The sequence below is a fragment of the Podarcis cretensis genome (genome assembly GCF_951804945.1).
Source record: "Podarcis cretensis genome assembly, chromosome: 1".
Classification (NCBI taxonomy): domain Eukaryota; kingdom Metazoa; phylum Chordata; class Lepidosauria; order Squamata; family Lacertidae; genus Podarcis; species Podarcis cretensis.
Genome location: NC_137170.1, coordinates 140,281,573 through 140,305,272, shown reverse-complemented (window position 1 = coordinate 140,305,272; position 23,700 = coordinate 140,281,573). Strand labels below are relative to the sequence as shown.

The following is a 23,700-nucleotide window of genomic DNA, read 5'->3' as shown; positions in this document are numbered from 1 at the left end:
ATCTTTGAGAATTCCTGGAGAACAGTCGAAGACCCGGCAGACTGGAGGAGGGCAAATGTTGTCCCTATTTTCAAAAAGGGGGAAATAGAGGACCCAAATAATTACTGCCCAGTCAGTCTGACATCAATACCAGGGAAGATTCTGGAGCAGATCATTAAGCAAACAGTCTGTGAGCACCTGGAAAGGAATACTGTGATCACCAATAGTCAGCATGGATTTCTGAAAAATAAGTCATGTCAGACTAACCTGATCTCGCTTTTTGACAGAATTACAAGCCTGGTAGATGAAGGGAACGCAGTGGATGTAGCCTACCTTGATTTCAGCAAGGCATTTGACAAGGTGCCCCATGATATTCTTGTAAAGAAGCTGGTAAAATGTGGACTTGACTATGCTACCACTCAGTGGATTTGTAACTGGCTGACTGACCGAACCCAAAGGGTGCTCATCAATGGTTCCTCTTCATCCTGGAGAAGAGTGACTAGTGGGGTGCCACAGGGTTCTGTCTTGGGCCCGGTCTTATTCAACATCTTTATCAACGACTTGGATGATGGACTCAAGGGCATCCTGATCAAATTTGCAGATGACACCAAACTGGGAGGGGTGGCTAACACCCCAGAGGACAGGATCACACTTCAAAACGACCTTGACAGATTAGAGAACTGGGCCAAAACAAACAAGATGAATTTTAATAGGGAGAAATGTAAAGTATTGCACTTGGGCAAAAAAAATAATGAGAGGCACAAAAACAAGATGGGTGACACCTGGCTTGAGAGCAGTACATGTGAAAAGGATCTAGGAGTCTTGGTTGACCACAAACTTGACATGAGCCAATAGTGTGACGCGGCAGCTAAAAAAGCCAACGCAATTCTGGGCTGCATCAATAGGAGTATAGCATCTAGATCAAGGGAAGTAATAAAAGGTAAAGGTAAAGGCCCGAATGTTGAAGTAGTATTTAGCTTATATTGTTTCCTCAGCACACATCAGAGATCTATCAGATCTGAGGAATAGCATGCTAAGTGGAAGGAGAGCTCTTCCTTTGGCCTGGTCTGAAGCTGTATATAAAACTGAAGAAAACAGGCTGTAGGATTGTTGTTTTCTAAGAATCACTCCTTCAGTACACACAAGGAACTCAGGTAAATAAAGGCTGCCCTGTTCTTTTCTCCTTCAGGGAATATTCTACTTGCAATGGATAATTCCCATTGCCTGTATGTGTTCAGCAGTGTTTTCTCTCAGAGAAACGGGAAGAAGGGAACGGTTTCATGTGTATATTGGTGTGACTCTGTGTACATTGGAGCCTCATGCAGTCTGACGTGTTGGCTACTGGTGTTTCATGAGCTGTAGAATTGGAGAGAATGTCTGAAAATTGCTTTGGTGGTAGAATCATAGAACCATAGAACTGTAGAGTTGGAAGGAACTCCAAAGGTCATCTAGTCCAACTCCCTGCAATGCGGGAATCTGAACTAGATCATCCATGACAGATGGCCATCCAACCTCCATTAAAGGAGAGCACATTTATGGCACCAAGAACTGGACACAGTATTCCAGATGTGATCAGACGAAAGCAGAATAAATCAACTGATTCTGGATTGTATCCAACTAAGTTCTACTCAGAGTAAACCCATTGAAATAAATGCACCTAAGTTAGTCCAATACAGTAATACCTCTGGTTACGAACTTAATTCATTCCAGAGGTCCGTTCTGAACTCGAAACCGTTCTTAACCTGAGGCTCGCTTTCGTAATGGGGCCTCCTGCTGCGCGTGCACCTCCGACACGCGACTTGTGCTCGCATCTCGAGGCAAAGTTTGCAAACAGGAGCATCTACTTCCGGGTTAGCGGAGCTCATAACCCGAAATGTGCGTAAGGAGTACGGTTCATAACCAGAGGTATTACTGTAGTTAAATTAGGGGAAAGACTGTAGCATCTGCTTTGCATGTTGGAAGGTATCGAGTTTGATCCCTAGTGTTTCCAGGTGGGGCTGGGAAAAGACTCCTGCCTGAAACCCTAGACAGCCACTACCAGTTTGAGTAGAATCATAGAATCAAAGAATGGTAGAGTTGGAAGGGACCCTGAGGGTCATCTAGTCCAACCCCCTCTAATGCAGGAATCTCAACACACGGTCCCCCCATCCAATCTGAAACCATACCAAACCCTGCTTAGCTTTGCAAATGTGCTAGCAGTGGATAACAGTGGGCTAGATGGACCGTTGCCCTGGCTTGGTATAAGGCAGGTGCCAATGTTCCTAATTTCAATGACTCAGCTCCAAGTATGAGTAACTTGGAATGCAACCCTCTGTTTCAAGTGGTGGTGTATTCAGCACTGAAGCTCTTCTGAATTGTCTTGGTTTTGAAGCATTAGATATGGGGAAAATTGTGCCGCCTCAAGCCATTTATGCCCTACATGTCTCTTTTTTCACTCATTCCCTTTTTTATCTAATATTTCAACTCAGCTGAGTGTGATATCCAGGTATTAAGAGACAGCTGGCTCCTAGCAGTACCCAGACATTGCTGTTCCGTAAGCTGCAACCAGAATTACAAGTGACTTTCCACACGTATTTTTCAAGTATAGTACTTGTTCACAATGCCTTGTTCTGTTGCACTTGTGGGTATAACATGGCTATATGGATGGGAAAGTTAAAATTCTCTGAGCGCACTATTTCCCATCCCATTTTTAAAAATCAATCATTTTAAGAAAAGAAGAACCAATGATGTCATTATTTAACAACAATGAGTAAATACTTGCCTTTAGAGTGCCAAACACTTTAAAATGTTAGAAAGACTTTTAGGGGCAAACAAACAATGCTGCAACAATGGTCGTGACCAGAAGGTCAAGGTTTTGTTTCTTGAAAACAATATATTTTAAAAAATAATTATTACTTCTACACAGTATTTCACAAATGTGTTTGTTTAAAAATCCCATCTAGCATTAATTGCTAGAAAACAAGAATACAGAGATAAAATGACACTCACTGGAAAGGTTAAAGTGCAGGTGTGGCAAAATGATGATAGTGGCAGGGAGTGGAGATGGCACAAAAACAGTGGAAGCAGGTGGGAGAAGCAAACAAACAGGCATTTGGGATAGAACCCAGGGAGGTGCATAATTCAGGAAACACCTATAAAAAGCTAAAAGGACAGGAGAGAGCTAAAAGGACTAAAGAGTGCAAAGAAGGAGGTTTGGGCAGTTCTGGGTGAAAACGCCCAATGGCACACCAGCAAAAGAGAATAAGATTATTAACAGAGCTAAAGCCTGTGGTGAGAGGGATCCCTAAATCTTTCTAGGCTCTGGGGCTTTGAGGGATCCCCTAAAAAGAACATTTGACACTTGACAATACATCACAGCACACTTCAAAAACAGACCAAAGAGTAGAGCTAGGGCATTTTATATCTGCTGGTTTTGTGCCACAATGCTGTTCTTTCACAACAGATGACAAGAACACAAGGAAAGCACAGGTGGTCAACAATTCGATGATGGCACCATATAGCTGCCCAGTAAATGGCAAGTGAACAAAGTGCAACAATTCCACACTAAATGTGTAATGTGGAAGCACCCCCCACCCCTCACACACAAAGGGAGGGAGGGAGCTGTAATATATTTATCTTTTGTGAGTAACAGTACTGACTGCACCTGTGCAGTTCCAAAATTCAATACTTTCTCCAACTGTTTGGGCCCATTGTGGCTAAGGCAGAATTTCTTTTCCTATCCATTGTAAAATATGTGCATGCAAGTGATGTGGCACGTGTTGCATTTAGTTGCCGTGGATTGTCCTTGTATCAATAAATGAAGATCTCATTTAAAACCAGGTGAACTGATATCACATCATGACATGACTAACTAAAATCCATTGATTTGAGTAGAAATCAATGCCAAGTATGACATAGTTGGATATAACCCTTAATCTTCATCTTTACCAGATCTTAAACGGATCAGCTGTCTTCACATGGTAAAAGGTAAAGGTACCCTTGCCCGTACGGGCCAGTTGTATCCGACTCTAGGGTTGTGCGCTCATCTCACTTAAGAGGCCGGGAGCCAGCGCTGTCCGCAGACACTTCCGGGTCACGTGGCCAGCGTGACAAAGCTGCTCTGGCGAGCCAGCACCAGCACAGCACACGAAAACACCATTTAACTTCCCGCTATAAAGCGGTACCTATTTATCTACTTGCACTTAAGGGTGCTTTCAAACTGCTAGGTGGGCAGGAGCTGGGACCGAAAGACAGGAGCTCACCCTGCCGCAGGGATTCGAACCGCTGACCATACGATGGGCAAGTCCTAGGCACTGAGGTTTTACCCACAGCGCCACCCGCGTCCCCGTCTTCACATGGTACAAGGGCTTTATCCTCACATACCCCAATGTAAATCCACACCCCTCCCCTTTTTCCCCAAGTCTTTCTTATTTGCTTCTCAAGTATACCAAACTGGTGAAAATGCTACTTCAAATCTTCTTCTTTCTCTCCAACCCACTCACCATATGTATGGTGATCTCATAATTTTTCCCTGGACTAATTCATCCACAATCAAAATGAACCCATCTTGGGAAGACACAAGATTTACCCACCCGGGAAGAATGGCAGATGAAGTTGATGGACTACTGTATATGGAATTGGCGGAAATGACTGGCAGAATCCGAGACCAGGGAGAAGAGTTGGTGGAAGAAGATTGGAAAAAATTTAAAGATTATTTACAGAAATATTGTAAAATTAATGAGCTATAGAAAAATGGTGGAATGAAGTTATATGGCTTTGGCAGAAATGTTATAAGGAACTAGGTGCAGATAGATTGTTAATGTATTAAAGGGAAAAAATAAGGTTAGAATATGTTAAGATTAATTACAGGACAGAAAACAGATGAAGATGGAAAGGAATTGCTGAAACAGTTAATTGAAGTGGAATACAAAAAGGGAGGGGTGAGGAAGTCAATGAAACAAGTGAATGAAAGTTAAGATTGAAAATATTGGAAGTGTTTTTAATTGTTTTTGTTTTGTTTTGTTTTGTTAATTCAATGTTTCATGTAGTGTTTTTGTTTTTGTATTTTATTATATTGTCATGTTTAATTCTTTTTCTTTCTTTTTGTAATCTTTAAACTCTTAATAAATATTATTTTTTAAAAAACAAAATGAACCCATCTTGGTTCTCACCCTTAACCAGTAGGGATTAGCACTCCACACCTTAAAATAGATGCTGAAAGAGCAAGAGAAAAATCCAACCTTATGTTGTGGGTATAAGGGTGGTTAAACTGCATTGAGGGGCAGCCACTTTAATTCACAGTATGTTGTCACTTACCTATTTCTTGGTGTTGATGCAGCAGTAGCCAGTTGAAAAAGATCTTGGCAAAGGAGCCATTGACCACACCTAGCCAGCATGACCCAACTGCCATGGAATGCTGGCCAATTTGCTCTTCGCTTGTCAGTCTTTTCATGGAGATAGTTTCTGTTCTGTTACACCTACCCAATGGAGCCTACAAATCATAATTCTCCTTTAAAACCTCAGTTGCTATATTTTTCCAATATTTATATTTTTCAAATAGGCACGAGAGAAGATAAGAACATAAGAAGAGCCTGATTAGTCAAGTATTATGTGGCCAACCAGTTGCCTATGGGAAGCCTGAAAGCTGATGAAGATACATATTTTTTATTTTGTTTGTTATTAAACTCATTATTTTTTAATTTTGGGGAAAGTTTATTATATCTATATAATATCTAAACACTGCAAACAATAGACCAAAGTGAAAAAACACAACAAAAATAAAAGCAGAAGAACCCCAGTGAACCATTTAAAATAGAAAGTTCAGAACAGATAAAGTCAAATATTGTGCAGATATGATAGCAAAATACTAATAAACAAAAGTGGATTACTATTTTACAGTCTGAAAAATAGCTCCAGAAGAGTTATTGACAAACTAAAAATGAGTCATAAGTATTATTTTTGGTGTCCAGCTACTTTACAATGATGTGTAATTTCCTAAGCAATCAAGAACATCTATTATTTCCTATACAAAGATATCTCTATAGATTCCGTCAGTAAAAAGACCAACACAGCTTTCAAACTGTTTTATCTTAAAAAGACAACAATCACAATTTAAAATGATGCCAATGTTTGTAACTAATGCTATTAGCAAACAGAGAGTTGTCCCAATAGCCTCTGGATAAAATATATGGTGCAGGTGAGAAAGGACAATGCCTTCCTACTTACCTTTGCTACAAACAAGTAAACTCACAAGGAAGTTTCAAAATCGAGAGCTAAGTCCAGTGCATGACCTACCCTCCTACATTCCTCAGATGAAAATAGATACATTATATTCTACATCAGTATCACTGTTAGTTGACTGCTATTTATTGATTTGGGGTTTCCTTTTCCCCCTCAGGCTTCCCTAAAAGCAATACATAAGCTCAATGATTTCTGTGCTTAAAATACAGCAGTTTCACATGTTTCCTCTAATGATTTTTGTACTTGACCAGCAGGAAATGCTGCAGCCGTGGTATCGTATGATTGTCTCCGCAAGGTGGTGTTTGGTGAATGTTGTTCAGGCCTAAGGTGCCTCAGGATCGGCTCCTCAGCCTTATGCTGCCCAGTAGCTCAGCAAAATGTGCATTTCCTTTCAGTCAGTACAGTTCCCCAGGGCTGGCCCACCCATGAGGTGACTGCCCCAGGCAGCAGAGTCCACAGGGGTGGCAGATCCGGCCTTCAAGGAACGTTCCACCCGCTGCTGCCTCCGCTGCCGTGGTGTCGGTAACAGCTGCCGCATGCGCCTTGGAGGCTGGATCTGCCGCCACCTCAGCGGCCCCCACCATGCTGCCTCTGCAGCAGCCTCTTGGTGAATAGGAGGCGCTGCTGGTCTCTTTCCACTCTTGCTCCCTTATTCCTGATATGGATATTCTCTCGCCCCTTCTTTCCTGGCCAAGGGTGGTAGTGCCATTGTATGGTTCTCCTCAGGTGCCGAAATGCATTGGGCCAGCCCTGAAATTAATAGATGTGTACCCCCCCCATAGGGACGCGGGTGGCGCTGTGGGTAAAAGCCTCAGCGCCTAGGGCTTGCCGATCGAAAGGTCGGCGGTTCGAATCCCCGCGGCGGGGTGCGCTCCCACTGCTCGGTCCCAGCGCCTGCCAACCTAGCAGTTCGAAAGCACCCCCGGGTGCAAGTAGATAAATAGGGACCACTTACTGGTGGGAAGGTAAACGGCGTTTCCGTGTGCTGCGCTGGCTCGCCAGATGCAGCTTTGTCACGCTGGCCACGTGACCCGGAAGTGTCTCCGGACAGCGCTGGCCCCCGGCCTCTTGAGTGAGATGGGCGCACAACCCTAGAGTCTGTCAAGACTGGCCCGTACGGGCAGGGGTACCTTTACCTTTACCCCCCCCCCATGGTACCAGGGCAAGTCCTTGCTTGCTACCCTCTGCTGTGAGGGGTATTTCTCAAAGATGGGTAGGTTTTAAACTCCTTGAGAAGCCATTTAAACTCTATGCTATTTTCCTGCAAAGGCAAGGGAGTCTCAAATATATATATATGCACTTCTTCATGCCAGGATCCAAGTCCGACCATTAATCTACTTCCATATATGCAGATTTTTGAAGTCCTGACAATGGAGGGCGCTGTAGACCTAGTAAATGTTTTGAAGAAGGATATGATAATCACATGAATACATCCTCACACACAAGGTTGCTTCACGTACTGTGTTAAAGCTCCTCAGAGAGAGGACAAAGATAAATTACTCAGACTAAAAATCGGAGCAGCCATTTGGCTGAGTTAGTAGATTTGTTACATTTCCCCCCTGAGAATGTTTTACTGGCCGATGAAAATTCACCTCCTTTCTTGGTAAACAGCAGTGTAATGGAATGTATGCAGCAGGAATTTGCTGTCCAATTTAAACAATTGTCCATGCCCCGAGGCACATCTTTGCCTACTGTGTATTTATGTGTAAGTTAAACCAACAAGCTGGATGTATGCACACTGAACCTCAGCTGCAGCTTGTTATCAGCTTTTTCTGGGGCAACCAAAGAAAGCAAACAAAATGTTGTAATTTTTGCCTCTTCTGGGGCACAAGGAATGAAGCTTTGGGTGAGGTGATAATTGAACAGTCTTGATGCATAGACAGTGGGGAGGGGAGATATTCAACCCACAAAATGCTCCTTCCCTCAGACATGTGGGAAATTACCCTGTGGTGGGCTGTTCTAAGCCTTAACACTTGGAGAGCAACCATCTGCAGCCCATCATTTTGTGAGGAGAGAAGCATTAGTAAATGGCACAGTGGTGGGCAACCAACTCTATGGTGAGAAAGTTATTGGTGTCTGAGTTGGAACTGCCATTTTTACTACAGTGGTGCCCCGCAAGATGAATGCCTCGCAAGACGAAAAACTCGCTAGACGAAAGAGTTTTCCATCTTTTGAGGTGCTTCGCAAGACAAATTTCCCTATGGGCTTGCTTCGCAAGACGAAACGTCTTGCGAGTTCTTGCGAGTTTTTTTCCTTTCCCCCCTTTTTCTAAGCCTCTAAGCCGCTAATAGCCGCTAAGCCGCTAAGCCGCTAATAGCCGTGCTTCGCAAGATGAAAAAACCGCAAGACGAAGAGACTCGCGGAACGAATTAATTTCATCTTGCGAGGCACCACTGTATGTCACCATTCAGGAAATTTCCCATTGAGCACTGCAGGCTGGTCCATTGAGGCAACCAGGGCTTAGCCTTGAAGCTGTGCTAATTGGAGTGGTGGAAAACATATCTGTTTGTAGAACATAGATGTTACTCTGATTGAAGGAAATAAAATTTGACGCTTACAATACAAGCGCTAAGTCTCCCTTTTCATTCATGTTAAGGACTCCTACTTCTTCACATCAGCCATGTGAGGTAGGCCGAGTGGCCACAAGGCAGTAAGTGAGGAAAAGTAATGATGGGTAAAGTCAGTTTTTAAAATGTGGAACTGTACATGCTCAGAATATTTTTGATGTTGTTTATCAAGGCATTGTGCGTGTGTTTATTATCAGTTTCCCATCACCTTTTTTCTGCTTGTGAATGTTCTATTTTATACAGTCACAGATGCTTGTTTTCTCTATTTTAGAATTTAAAATGGCAGCTAGCTTTCAGCCAGCCTGCCCGAGATGGATGCCAGTCTCCCTTCTTTTTCTCCTCCTCCTTCTTTTTCGCCTTCTTCCCAGTACACCTTGCTCTAAAGACTCTCTTTTCCTGTGTGGATGTTCGAATCCACATCCCATCACCATGGCAACCTCTGTCTGCCAGGTCCAGGCTCTCTGATGGGCCACAAACTCCTTTTATAATGTTAATGCCTCTATCCCAGGTGAGACCCTGGCTTGGACAGAAAGCTTAGTCTGTACTTTCCCACTGGCCTCCAATCTTCCCTTCAGTACTCCAAGTAATCAAAATCCTATCATTTATTAATTTCCAGGGTTTAGCCCCTGTTATGTACCGAGTCGAATAGGATCCAAACTGCAGCAGTCTGATTGGTCCTAGAACAAGGCATCAGATGACCAATCCAAGAACCCCAGGTCCCGGGGCCCAACGCACCAAGGCAACTCGACGGAGCTCATGGACTTCCAGGTGTACCAGTTGCCCCACCCCAACGTAGAGAAAATTTATGTAGAGGTACAGATAGAGGGGGGCCCATGCCGCATGGAGCTTGACACAGGTTCAACTCTATCCATAATCTCGGCAAGGACCTTAAGGAAACTGTGTCCTACTGGGGGTCCCAAACTCAGGCCGGCCCCATTCACCCTCCGGGACTCCCAGAAACGTAAGGTCCCCACAATGGGGGTGGGGACCTTCAGGGTGCAATACTGAGGGCGGACGCGGCAACTGGACTTGCTTGTGGTCAAGGGCCCCTACATTAGCTTACTGGGATTGGCATGGTTTTGACCACTGGGGCTAGCTGTCACCGGGGTGAACCACACTAGCTTACACACTAGCTTACAAGTGAACCACACTAGCTTACAAGTGGACGTGGACGCCATATGCAAGGAATTTCCAGGGGTTTTCGATGGGAAATTGGGACAGTATATGGGCCCCCCCATTGTACTACAGCTTGACCCTGCAGTACGACCGGTCAGGCTCAAGGCCCGCTGGGTCCCGTTTGCCCTGAAACCCAGTATAGACAAGGAATTGGACTGGCTCATGGAGCAAGGAGTGCTGGAACCGGTGCCTAATGCCCCCTGGGAAACCCCAATCATCACACCTGTCAAGCCCAATGGTTCAATCCGCATCTGCGCAGACTACAAATGTACAATAAACAAGGCCCTCACGGCCCATGCATACCCAGTGCCAGTGGTCAGCCATGTCCTTGCCACCCTGGCTGGGTCGAAAATTTTTGGCAAGCTGGACTTGGCCCAAGCATATCAACAGCTGCCAGTAGATGAGGCCACAGCAGAGGCACAGACGATTGTGACGCACAGAGGAGCATTCAGGGTAAAGCGGCTGCAATTCGGTGTCAGCTTGGCACCAGGCATATTCCAAAATCTAATGGACTCGCTCCTTAAAGGGATTCCTGCCGTCACCCCCTTCTTCGATGATGTGTTGATTGCCGGGCCCACACCAGAGGAGTTTGAGGACCGCCTCCGCACCGTTCTGCACCGTTTCCAGACAGCGGGTCTCAAGGTGAAGCGGGAAAAATGTCTACTAGGAGTGCCCCAGGTAGACTTTCTGGGATTTATGGTGGACGCAGAAGGGGTCCACCCGACTGGGGACAAGGTACGGGCCATTTGTGATGCCCCAGCGCCCAAGAGCAAGACTGAACTTCAGGCCTTCTTGGGACTATTGAACTTTTACCATTCCTTGCTTCCCCACAAGGCGGCGGTAGCGGAGCCCCTACACAGACTCCTAGACAAGCGGGCCCCTTGGGTGTGGGGCCAGCGCCAGGAGGCTGCATTCCAGGCAGTCAAGGACTTGCTTGTCTCAAACTCGGTCTTGGCACACTTCGACGAGAGGCTGCCGGTGGTGCTAGCATGCGACGCCTCGCCTTATGGCATTGGCGCTGTCCTGGGACACCAACTCCCAGATGGAAGAGAGGTACCGGTGGCATACTTTCCCCAGACACTCAACGCAACCGAGCGGAACTACTCACAAATCGACAAGGAGGGTCTGGCAATCGTGAAGGGAGTAAAAAAATTCCATGATTTCTTGTACGGGCAGCCCTTCACCGTGGTGACTGACCACAAACCGTTGCTTGGCTTGTTTGCCCCCCAAAAGCAGACCCCCCAAGTGCTGTCTCCTCGCGTCCTCAGGTGGTCAATTTTCCTTGCCAGCTACCAGTATGCACTGATTCACCGCCCGGGGAAGGCGATGGGCCATGCGGACGCCCTCAGCAGGCTACCACTACCGGAAACAGGCCCTGACCCAGCACCTGCACAAGAGGTTATGAGCCTGGAGCTGCTTCCCGACCACCCCATTCAGGCACAAGAAGTTGCACACCATTCCAAGAAAGATAGGGTCATCTCCCGGGTCCTGGACTGGGTGTGGAGGGGATGGCCCAGCAGCAGCACCGGGCCAGAATTCGCCGGCTACACAACCCGCAAACATGAACTGTCGGCCCACAAGGGGTGCCTGTTATGGGGAAGCAGGGTCGTTGTTCCCCAGCCCCTCCGCAAAAGGGTCCTCACAGCCCTACACGAGACACACCCAGGGGTAGTAAGAATGAAGGCCCTTGCCAGGAGTTATGTGTGGTGGCCGGGGATCGACGGAGAGATAGAGGCCTGGGTCAAACACTGCCAGGCCTGCCAAGAATCCCGCCCAGATCCCCCAAGGGCCCCTGTCCAGTCCTGGGAGTCCGCCCGAGTACTATGGTCACGCCTGCATGTGGACTTCGCTGGCCCCTTTCAGGGGAAAACATTCTTCATAGTGGTGGACTCCTACACCAAATGGCTGGAAGTCGCACTGGTACCGTCCACTTCTACGTCCGCAGCCATCCGGGTACTACGCAGGCTGTTTGCAACCCACGGGCTCCCTGACACTCTCGTCTCAGACAACGGGACTGCATTTACGTCAGGAGAATTCCAAACCTTCACAGCGCAGAACGCCATCCGCCACATCCGTTCGGCGCCATTCCACCCTGCCACCAATGGCCAAGCAGAACGCATGGTGCGGACCACCAAGGAAACCCTTCGCCGCATGACACAAGGGGATTGGGAGTACCGCCTTGCCACATTCCTTCTAGCACAGCACAGCACCCCCAGCTCAACGACTGGCCGGAGTCCCGCTGAACTACTAATGGGTCGGTGCCTTGCAATCAGATTGGACCGCCTTCACCCCGATAGAGCTCAGGATGAGGTAGTGGTGGGGGAAGGCAGGAACCCCCGGACCTTCGAGGCCCAGGACCCAGTGTACGCAAAGAATTTTGGGGCAGGCCCTGCATGGGTACCTGCCACAGTCACCAGGGTCACTGGCCCCGTGTCGTACGAGGTGCTAACAGATGGGGGGCAATGCTGGCGCCGCCACTGCGACCAGATATGGCGACGATTCCCGGCAGAAAACCAGGAGGAGGAGGACAGGTCAGAGGAGTCCCAAGGGAACAGTGGGGCAGTGAGGCCCATAGAGCAGCAGGGGCCAGCAGGAGAGGCAGAATCAGTAAATACAGAGAGGACCCGCGAGGCCGAAAGGACACCGGAACCAGAACCACGACTGAGCGAGCCGGTTGCGCCAGACCAAACAGCCCCATCACAGCCAGCATCCTTAGAACACGAGCCAGAACCTGAACCCCGGACCAGGGAACACCCCAGGCCGCAACGCACACGTAGGCCGCCAGCGTACCTTGGGGACTATGAATGCGACCTCCCGGGCAGGACTGGAACTTAGAGGGGAGGGGTGTTATGTACTGAGTCAAATAGGATCCAAACTGCAGCAGTCTGATTGGTCCTAGAACAATAGGATCCAAATTGCAGCAGTCTGATTGGTCCTAGAACAATAGGATTCAGAATGCAGCAGTCTGATTGGTCCTAGAACAATGCAGCAGTATGATTGGTTGGCAGGAACCACCCAATCATGCTCCAGATTGAAGTGAATCCACAACCTGATTGGCTTACAGTAGAATTCCGGAATTAGCCAATCATGTGCAGCCCATTGTGTAAATGATGTATATAAAGCAGATACTTTGAGGGGACTTTCATTCATTCCTCCTCACCACCATGAGCTGAATAAAGAGCATGAAATCACTTTGCGACTCTGAGTATATTTCAGCCCCCACCTCAACCGATAACAGTATTCTGTGTGTGATCTTGCTTAAAAGTTATATAGATATCCTTTTACTGATCCTTTAACACATCTTTTTATATTCTTTATTTCAGAGGTTTCCTAAATGTTTTCACCTGTGCGGTTTGCAGGAGTCAGCAAACTTTTTTGGCAGAGGGCTGGTCCACTGTCCCTCAGACCTTGTGGGGGGCTGGACTATATTTTGAAAAAAAATATATGAACGAATTCCTATGCCCCACAAACAACCCAGAGGTGCATTTTAAATAAAAGCACACATTCTACTCATGTAAAAACATGCTGATTCCTGGACTGTCCGTGGGCCAGATTGAGAAGGCGATTGGGCCGGATCCGGCCCCCGGGCCTTAGTTTGCCTACCCATGGTTTAGGGACATCCAGAAAACCTGCTTTTCTCCTTTGGTCTGTCCTTATCCAAGGAATAGAAAGCCATTGCAGGAAAATTGCTTGCCATGTACGAAGGACAGTAGTAGGTTTCTTGAACTTGTTCTCCCAGCTAGGCTTCTTAGTAGAAATACTGGCTGATATGAATAAACTATTCATGGCTGGGCCTCCAATATAGGTAAATACTCATTTATTTAAAGTCTAGTCAAGGACAGGATTATATTGTTTCCGCATGCTACAGCAAACAAGCCAAGGAGATCCCTTATTACAGCCTTCCAGACTTAAGGAAAGGAAATAAAATAGACCTTGAACAGGATGTGGAAGGACACATTATGCTTAAAGCGTAAAAGGAATGTGTAGCTTCAGGGCAGACATCTCTCTCCTTTTAAATGCTGCATACGGAATGCCTCCCAATCTCCCGGTTTCTTATTTGAGCAAAGTCCTTGCTTCCAAGATAAGCCAGTATCAGGAGAAAAAGGTCATGCAAACTATTAAAGCAGAATGCACTTTGTTCTAAATTAATCAGTGCTATAATCACTAATTGTCATTATTGTGATTGTCTATTTATGTATAAATGAGTTTCCACTTGGAAGAAAGGCTTCAATGGGCTGCTGGGAAAGATATATAGTTGGAGCAAGGGAATTAAAGGTTAACGTTCTGCTACAATGAATGGCAAAGGATCTGTTGTGAGAGTGTTGGTGTTGGGGCAAAGGAGGAGCCTTATCACTATGGCTAGTCAGAAATTTTACCAGGGTGAGATAGCTGCTGATTCTGCTGGCTTTCTGTGAAAAATAGATTACGATCTGTTTGCTTAAGTATATTTTACCAATAGCTTCCCAGATTGCAGGAAACATACATCATTGCTGCTCATGTTTAAAATTCCTGTTATGTTTTTAAATAAAAATTTATTAATTGTACCCTGCCCATCTGAATGGAGATAGCAATTGTTGACTGTCTTACATGTTACATGCATTTAATATGGTAACTGCTTTGAGGTTTTATTACCATCAAATAGTATATAAATGAAATAAATGTGGATGCCATTGTAGCTGGTAGCCTATTGTAATGGTTCTAGGGGTTGCTTGTGCGTAAGTCGTCGCCACACCTGGCTGAGTCACCTGGGTGAACCCTTTCTGTCCGGACAGCCACTCATCCGTGGCTGTCTCAATCACTGGCAGAATCCGTCAGTGGGCGTTTCTTGAACTTCTTCCAGCAAAGAAGTTCTTTGACGCCAAGTCTCCGCCTACTCTCCCTGCGCGGAAATCTTCTGCGCAGGGAGGGTGTGGGCAGTGGAGGACCCATGGTCTCCCCGCTGGTCTCCGGCGAGGAGTCATGGAGCCTCCTCACCGATTCCCCCATCTGCCCCCCTTCTCCACTGGTGCTACGCTGATTTCCTTCCCCCGCAGATGGGCTGCCTCTCTCCCTCCTGGGACGCTCTCTGGCATCCCTCTGGAGCCCTCCCTCCTCCTCTGGCTCCGATGGCAGTTCCCTGACACCTATGTTGGAGAATATATTTGCCAGGGGCAATTGGGCATGGTTTTATTTCAGGCCGTTGAACTAGATAGATTTTGAAGCTCAGTTATATACCAAGCCATAAGGCTGAGAATAATAAATGGTTGAGCTAACAAAGTTTTGGCAGCCTTGTGAGATGCCTTCCTATGTGTGGTTTGCTATAGACTTTCAAAGATAGGGTCTTTGAAACACAGAAACAATCACTCAAGTATTTCATTGAATGTTCATTCACGCAACCCACAGACTCAATGTGCCAATTTGACCACACTGGACGCTCGCTTGCTCCAGTTCTCTGCTATGGCTGTTCTTGAAGGAAGATGAAGTTTGGGGGTTGTTAAGCCATTTTGAAATCCTCACCTACTTAAGTGTTCTTTGAATATGAGGAAGGTATTTCATGTATCGTCTGTGTCATCTGACTCTGCTAATCCTATCGGCAATGGAGTTTGACCTATTTCTGAGACCTTGGTTCCTTCTCTTATGATGAAGATAAGAAAAGAGTCTTATCTCGCTTGCGTTTGGAAAGACCACAGGTCTCATGTGCATGGAGGAGCAATTGGCTTAGGCCCCTAATACCAAAAGCCCTGCAAACAAACACCCTGGTCATATTTGAAAACAGATTTTGCTAACCTGGGGAAGAAACACAGCCACAAACACAACTGTGATGGTTCCAGCTAGGTGGTCTGTGATTTCAAATTCATCTACAAGTAGCAATAAGCTAAATCTTAAATGTAGAGCTTTCCTCTGTGTTTACACATGCTAAGAAGCTGAAAGTTGCTGAAGTTTCTTAGCATGTGTAAATTGCACGTTCACACAGCAAAATCAACCCCATGTGCAAAACGGTGGGATCATCAGGCTAATTCCTACAACAAAGTTTTTCTTCTTAAAGTGGGTGAAGTGAACGAAAAAGAAGAATATAGGTGCAGAGAGGGGGAGAATAGGAGCTCTGAGTACACCCAGTGCTCATACTATATTTATTTAATATTTGTTAGCAGAGGATAGTAGAGCTGAAGTCTTTGGTGGTGGCATAGGAGGAATACTATATTCAGCTGTAAGCTTTCAGAACAACTTTGGCCTTTTGCTCTCATAACATTGTGAGGGAAGGTGTTCTGATAGACACACCCTCCTTCCTTGGCTCTCTCTGTTTAGCAACACTCCTTCATCTTTGGCCCTAACCCTTCTTTAAATAAACTGTATATGAGGTAACATCATATACTCAACAAATGTACCCCTGAGCATGTGCAGAATGCTTTATCCCCACTCAAAGAGTGCTTAACTTTTAAAAAATAGAAACAGGAGGGCTAATTGGAGCTTTTCCCATCTTCACTGGGAGTCCTACACCTTCTTTCAGAGTGGAAATACACCTGCAGTTGTAAAGTCTGCACATTCTCAAAGGTACATTTATTTGTTATGTATTGTTAATAATAATACAATTTTATTTCCTATATAGTTTCTTTTAAAATTCGGCCTGGCTACACTGGAGAGCCAGTGTGGTGCAGTGGTTAAGAGCGGTAGATTTGTAATCTGGGGAACTGGGTTCGTGTCTCCGCTCCTCCACATGCAGCTGCTGGCTGACCTTGGGCCAGTCACACTTCTCTGAAGTCTCTCAGCCCCACTCACCTCACAGAGTGTTTGTTGTGGGGGAGGAAAGGAAAGGAGAATGTTAGCCGCTTTGAGACTCCTTAGGGTAGTGATAAAGTGGGATATCAAATCCAAACTCTTCTTCTTCTTCTTCTTCATTGCCAAAAATGGGAGAAAATGGTGCTAAATGGAGGTTCCCAAAGTCTGCAGGACCCAAGAGCAACAAAGAAATTTTTCTCCTACTTCAAGCGATTCTCTTGCACGAGATTTTCTTTCAATGTACACCATTATTTATAAGTGTAGACTAAAATTGGAGCAGATCACTAATTGTCACATGAATGTAAAATGCATTAGCATCATCATATGTTTAAAAGAGAATAGTGGCCCAATTAAAAAAAAAAAATTCAGAAAAGACTGGGGGGGGGGGTCAAAACAAGAAACCAGAAGACCAATTCATGAACGTTATTACTGATCTACAGTAGCTCTAACTAGCATGTCATTTTAGTGCCAGAATATTTATGAGAGTCATTTTTCTTGTTACTAGACCAGAAAATATGCCTTCTGATTTAAATTTATGTTACATAAGAATATGGTATTTTGTGAGTGACCTTTTAATTAATGTTTTAGAGGAACATATCTACTATTCCCACATCTCCTGTATGAAAATTACACTAATATTCCTTGTATCATGCATATTGTATACTGCTTGCAATATCAGTGTTTCATTCTACTACTGTTACATGCATATATGCTCTCCACTTAAACTTATAAACTGTTTGCGTGAATTTGGTTGGATTTTGTCCCCTCTTTAGTCACTTCCATACAACCGGTTTATTGAGCTTTCATCCTGATTTGCAGGCACAAATGTCGCTGAGAGGTTAGATGATTTTGATTCCATACCTCCACCCACAGCTGTCAACTTTCCCCTTTTCTTGCGAGGAATCCTATTCGGAATAAGGGAATTTCCCTTAAGAAAAGGGAAACGTTGACAGCTGTGCCTCCACCCCACCCACAGTTCTGTTCTGCCGCCTTACTTGTTCAACATTCTGTGTCATTGATTTCTTTTGGGGCTGTTTCTGGAGGTCCCCCCATGTTGTTGTTTTTAATGGAATTCATACTGTGCCCTGGAAAAATCTAAAGTTTTTTTAGTGCCTACAAATCTTGATTCAGGGTGTGTGTGTCACTCGCGGTGTCAGTGGCTTTCCTGCGCCGGGTGCTGGCAACCCACACTATATGTCGCTGTTCCTTGGTCCCCCACCCCAGCCAGTGTTCCATGCCCAATGAACACAGCCAGTTCTCAATTGGCCTGTTTTTGGTACCCCTTCCATTTTATTCTTTATTTTTTTATTTGTCAGTGGGGAGAAGGTGGGGGGAGTTCTGAAGCAGATGTTTCTAGACTGAAGCACAAAGGGGGAGGCTGGGAAGCAAGTGCAGATGTCCTTAAATTTAAAAAAGGGGGTGGGGGGGAGAGAGCTTTGAAAACATATTGCCCCCTTCTCCACAATTCTGGAGTTGCAGAATAGGAAGGAGGGCCATGGTGCACCCGTTGTGGTTGCTATGCTACTCACTGGGTTAGTGATCTGGTCTTGCCCCTAAGTATGACTCTCCTTGCTCCACTTGTAGGAATTCTGATGTACCAATATGTTGCCTCCAGAAGTTGTAGGCCACAACTCCCATCATTCCTGCCCCAAGGCCACGCTAGTTGGAGTGGATGGAAGTTGAAGTCTAACTCCAGTTCCAGTTCCAATAACATGTTAGCTGTTATTATAATACATATTCCTCCCTTTCTTGTATGTGAAAAAAACATGAGCTTGAGGTCTGTCAAGTGGACTTATTTAATTTCACTGTTAGGAAAGTGTTGATGTTGCTCAAAATGCAATGCGTGCCATTGTTCTCTGCAATTGATGGGCAGTGTAGGAATATGTATCTCTTTTGCCTTCCAATTCTGAGTGGACCGGAGTGTGTTGTGGAAGATGCAGCTTTTTTTCCTCAAATACTCAATTTCTAAAGAAGCTAACTGCATGCTTTTTCCATTAGTTTCTTAAGAGGAGATCTCCTTGGTCAAACTTTGAAATTCCTACCTATTTATTGGCAAATTCAAATAAGAACATTATCAGATCTATGACTGGCTCCATATTAACTGTATGCAGAAGCTGACAAAGTGTTTGGGCTGCGGATGCTTGTACTCTTGATTATATTGGGTGTGTTTGTGTGATGACCTTTTATTTGTGAGGATGTTTTCACCTTTGCATTGCTGTGCTCTTTATTTCTAATGACTTTTATTTACAAATGACTTGCAGGAGGGGAAAACCAGAGGATTCCTCAACCCTAAAGAGAGGCTTTTGGGGGGAGCACAAGGGAATATATTCAGGGTGGTGCAGAAAAGGCCCGCTGCGTGGAGTTCTGCTTGTCTATCTCTGGATCCAGATATACCAATATAATATAAAATTGGTATATTTGCACAGATTTATTTGATGTGCCCAATAAAAGCATATTTACCTAGAGAAATATCTACCTAGGTTTGAGAAAGTACAGGAATGCACTTAGGGAAACTGTTGGTATTGGTGATCTCAGTTTGTGGAATGAGGCAATGGGGAAGGGCCATAGTTCAGTGGTAGAGCATCTGCTTTGCATGCCAAGGTTCCAGGTTGAATCCTCGCCATCTCCATGTAGGGCTGGGAGAAACCTTGCAGAGCCGCTGCCAGTTAGTGTAGACAGTACTGAGGCTTAGATGAACTAATGGTCTAATTTGGTATAGGGCATCTTCATAGTTTTTGTATATTCAGCTGTGTACCAGATTGCAGGTTGTATACATTGTCCCACAGAAATTAATGGGAACCAATGTGGTTCTGTTTCTTCATCACAGCAGAACAAAGGTATGCAGAAAGTAGACAGTGGCCCACCAGTGGACAACTGGTCAGCTTCCACAAGATCATGTATTGGGCAGCTGGGATCTTTGCAAAAATGTTGGAAAAGGTTCTTCTTGGTATATACCAGCAATACAATTTTAATTCTCTTAGTCAAAGAATGCATGCTCAAGACACAAATGAGCTCTGCCTTAATGATTCTGTCTATGCACTCTTACTTTGCTGACTTAACACACATTGTTGAAGGATGTGGACAGACTCTTTGGAACTAGGCAATATAGCAAAATATTTTCTATCTAACATAATCTACAGTCTGTAGTAAGTGCCAGTTGTAAATTGTCTCTAATCAGCATGACTAACATTAAGTGGAACTTCCTTGTCTTCTGATTTCACAAATTTACACAGCTAGCCTAATCCGAAGCAGCGGGACAGATAGTCCCTTGCAGTTCCCTGGTGCTTTCCAGCAGGAGTGTTGCTTCTGCTTGGCCTAGGACGCATCTTCAGGATAACCTTTTATCTCTCCAAGAATTGTGTCAGACACTCCTCTAAGGAGGAGCAGAGAGGGTGGAGTCAAGCTGAAACCTTTTAATGGAAGAATGAATGAAAATGCAAAGCAAAAGCTGCCAGCTGAGTCAATAGACCAACCGCCCATAAAACTTTGCCTCCATATACATGGTGGGGAGTCTCTATCCACCTTAAGAAGATAATTTTTATTTTGCCACTTTCCCCAAGATGACAAGAATTTTGACAACTTGCAAAATGGTGAAAATGGTGAGAGGGGGATTTGGTGTTTTCCATAGGAATGCTCAGCATAGCCGATATTTTTCAAGAATTGGTATCCGATCACTGAGTATGAAGGTAATTACAACTTCACATCATCTAATTGATTAATTCTCTCTCTCTCTTTACCTGAGTCTGTAACTAACATGCTAAGAAATAGCTGACCAGATAACCTTGTGTATGTCCAAACAAATCTTTGAGCAAAACTAGGGTTCCAAGTTCCAATTTATTAGAGCCTGTTGACTGCAGAATTGTTGACATAGCAGATATTTCTTGTGTGTACCCTGATTTATAGGATAAATTATGCAGGACTGTGAAGGTTCACAAACCTTGTTAAATATGCAGAGGTCTCCAAATAACCCTGGGAAGTGTTTGGGTGAACTAGCAGGCTGTTGCTACAGAAGCACAAAAATACCTGCTTGTTTAATCTGAAGCCACTTCTTAAGAACAATACAGGAATACTGGACATCAGGGGTAGCACTTCCTTTTTCACACACGGGTCTTCAGCAGTAACTTTTGTGATGCATTTACACACTGTGCTATCAATTGGCGCAGTGGAAGAATGCCTGCTTCTATAGGCTCTGTGTTTCTCTGGTTGCACTATTTATTATTATTTATTATTTTTTAATTTCATTTATTAAAAAAGAACTAGAGACCACAGGGTGTGCTAAAAATATAATATACTTTGTAATATACTTACAAACAAAGATACCTCAAAACCATTTTTCGAATCATCACAACCAGTATAGCAGCTGGCTACCTAAATGCATAAGCATAGCACAGCATTTAGGAGGACTTTAAGCCTGCTTGATTATCCCAGCCAAAGCAGAGTTAAAGGGACAGCACAGATGGTTCCAGCATCCAAAGTCTACTGGGCCAAGCCATCCTCCTTGCATACTGCTTCCTTTCTGTGCACTTACCGGTACCTTATATGACGGCATATGATTCAGCCATCTTCAATCTGAATTGGTGAAGGGCTTGAACTTCCCAAAACTAATGGTCCCAGTGTGCTAGTAGCAATTAAAAGATGCAATATTAAAAATAGTTTAAAACGAATAGGGTGGGCTATATAAGCAATTAGCCAATGAAATCATATGCAGAGACCATCAATCATACAATCATGAAAGCCTGGGAGAAAGATGAATCTTCACATATTTTCTTTTTTAAATCCCCATTGTTGGAGGAAGATGTACATCAGGAGCCAGGGGCCAGGCGTAAGAATTGTTGCAGAGGTGTTGATATAAGGGTGCTTCCCAGATTTATTTATCTAGTACAGACTGAATTCAGAGGAAGGGCAAGTGGCTTGGTTTTAGGGATTGATGGAAAGTGTGCAGACTTATTCCTCGGGTCTTTGTGTTATTTTGCGGTTAGCCTCTGTTGGCTGTTCCTGCTATCTGCTGCTGTATGAACATAGAACTGGCATGTCTTCTGTTTTTCCTATCCTCTTAGTATAAAGCAACAAGCAACACCATTAGTTAACTGTGGGTAATCAGTGGGGACAAGTTGGAATGTGGTAATTTGCAATGATAGGGAGGATGCCAATGAATGGATCTGTAACATCCCCTGTCCACTGACCATGAACAACACACACACAAACACACATGTACTTGAACATATGGTCTCATATACACATGTGCTAAACACTCTTATATCATCATTACATATGTGCTGCTTTTCCATGGTAAACCATGGTCTAAGTGGCAACAGCATCTAAAGTTTACATAAGACAACCTATTTACAATTCACTAACAATTCACTATCAGTAATTAGAAGGCATAACAGAATTTAAATAAAACAAAAAAAATTCCTTCCAGTAGCACCTTAAAGACCAACTAAGTTAGTTCTTGGTATGAGCTTTCGTGTGCATGCACACTTCTTCAGATACACGTGTGTATCTGAAGAAGTGTGCATGCACACGAAAGCTCATACCAAGAACTAACTTAGTTGGTCTTTAAGGTGCTACTGGAAGGAATTTTTTTTGTTTTGACTATGGCAGACCAACACGGCTACCTATCTGTAACCAGAATTTAAATAGTTACATAAACAACAGGCTAATTAAAACATTTAATATTAATAAATGTAGAATATTAAACAATCCACTGATGATTCAAAATTAAGTCCCAACAGTGAAAAATATGTAAGAAAATAATGCAGGTAACAGCAAAAATAGTGCATCCCTGAAACTAAATTTTGACACCATCAACAATTCCTTAAAAACACCCCACCACGATGATCTCTAGGCACTTTAAACAACAGGAACCGTCTTTACAGCTGGAGTCAGGCAGGGCCTCACCCCACCAGGAGATGTGGGAATAGACCAGACAGAGAATAGAGACCCAGTCCTGCTGGAATGCATTTATGCACACCATGTATTGCACATTTAAAAAATACTGGTGAAGGGAAATAGACCAGAAGCAGGGCACCTCTTTGCCCTCCCTCTCTACATGCCTGTTGCTCGGTCCCAGCTCCTGCCAACCCAGCAGTTTGAAAGCACACCAAAAAAAGTGCAAGTAGATTAATAGGTTCCGCTCCGGCTGGAAGGTAAATGGTGTTTCCGTGCTCTGCTCTGGTGTCGGTGTTCCATTGTGCCAGAAGCGGCTCAGTCATGCTGGCCACATGACACGGAAAAACTGTCTGCGGACAAATGCCGGCTCCCTCGGCCTGTAAAGTGAGATGAGCGCCGCAACCCCAGAGTCGTTCGCGACTCGACTTAACTGTCAGGGGTCCCTTTACCTTTACCTTTACACACACTTGCGGAAATAGGATTAGAAGGATATCATTCACCTACATATGAGTAGTGCAACACAGGAGCTGCAAACTTACGCAAGATTGTGGCTCCACTTCCACGAAGAAACATTGCGAACTGTGATTTTTTTTCCAGCTCACAGCAGAGAAGGGGGCAATCTTGTGTACTAGCTGTTCTAACATTGCACTGCTCACATGTCAGCTGCTTGCATGATCAGTTTTCTTCCACAAAAAGTATAGCCAGAAGTTACTCTCAGTTTCTAACACTGCCTGCTGCAATTGCGTTTGCCTCACTGGGTCCATATTCATAATACACGATGGTCTCTTGCATTATTTAGACTGCCTTGCTCCTTTCTAACCTTTTGGAATATCAGAAGAGACAGAAACGATGGATGGTGACACCAAGGGGGCTGTGAGCTGTGTGGGAATAGGATTACAAAGGCTGATCAAGCTGAGCTATGATTTCCTGGCTGAAAGAAAAAGTGCTGAGCACTGTAACAAGTTCCTAAATGTGTTGTGACAGGTCGTTTGCAAGTGTAGTCATGTCTTCTACACAGCCTGCATCTGGATCTACTTCACAGATCAGCTTTAGTGTCTCTCCAGCTAACATGTCAAGAAATATACGAGCTGAAGGAGAGGTGTCATTGCAA

At 44.6% G+C, this 23,700-nt stretch overlaps 1 protein-coding gene across 3 annotated transcripts in view; it reads right to left on the bottom strand.

Moving 5' to 3' along the window:
- LANCL1 (LanC like glutathione S-transferase 1) overlaps positions 1-5,401 on the bottom strand; it is a 36,235-nt gene extending 30,834 nt beyond the window's left edge. The window contains exon 1 of one of the 3 annotated variants that reach the window (XM_079980679.1): positions 5,275-5,401. In XM_079980679.1, coding sequence (XP_079836805.1) covers positions 5,275-5,368 — 94 coding nt within the window. In that variant the 5' untranslated portion in view covers positions 5,369-5,401. The remainder of the gene's footprint in view (positions 1-5,274) is intronic. The other 2 variants (XM_079980678.1, XM_079980680.1) reach the window with 2 other exon arrangements.
- Between the last annotated feature and the right edge of the window lie 18,299 nt (positions 5,402-23,700).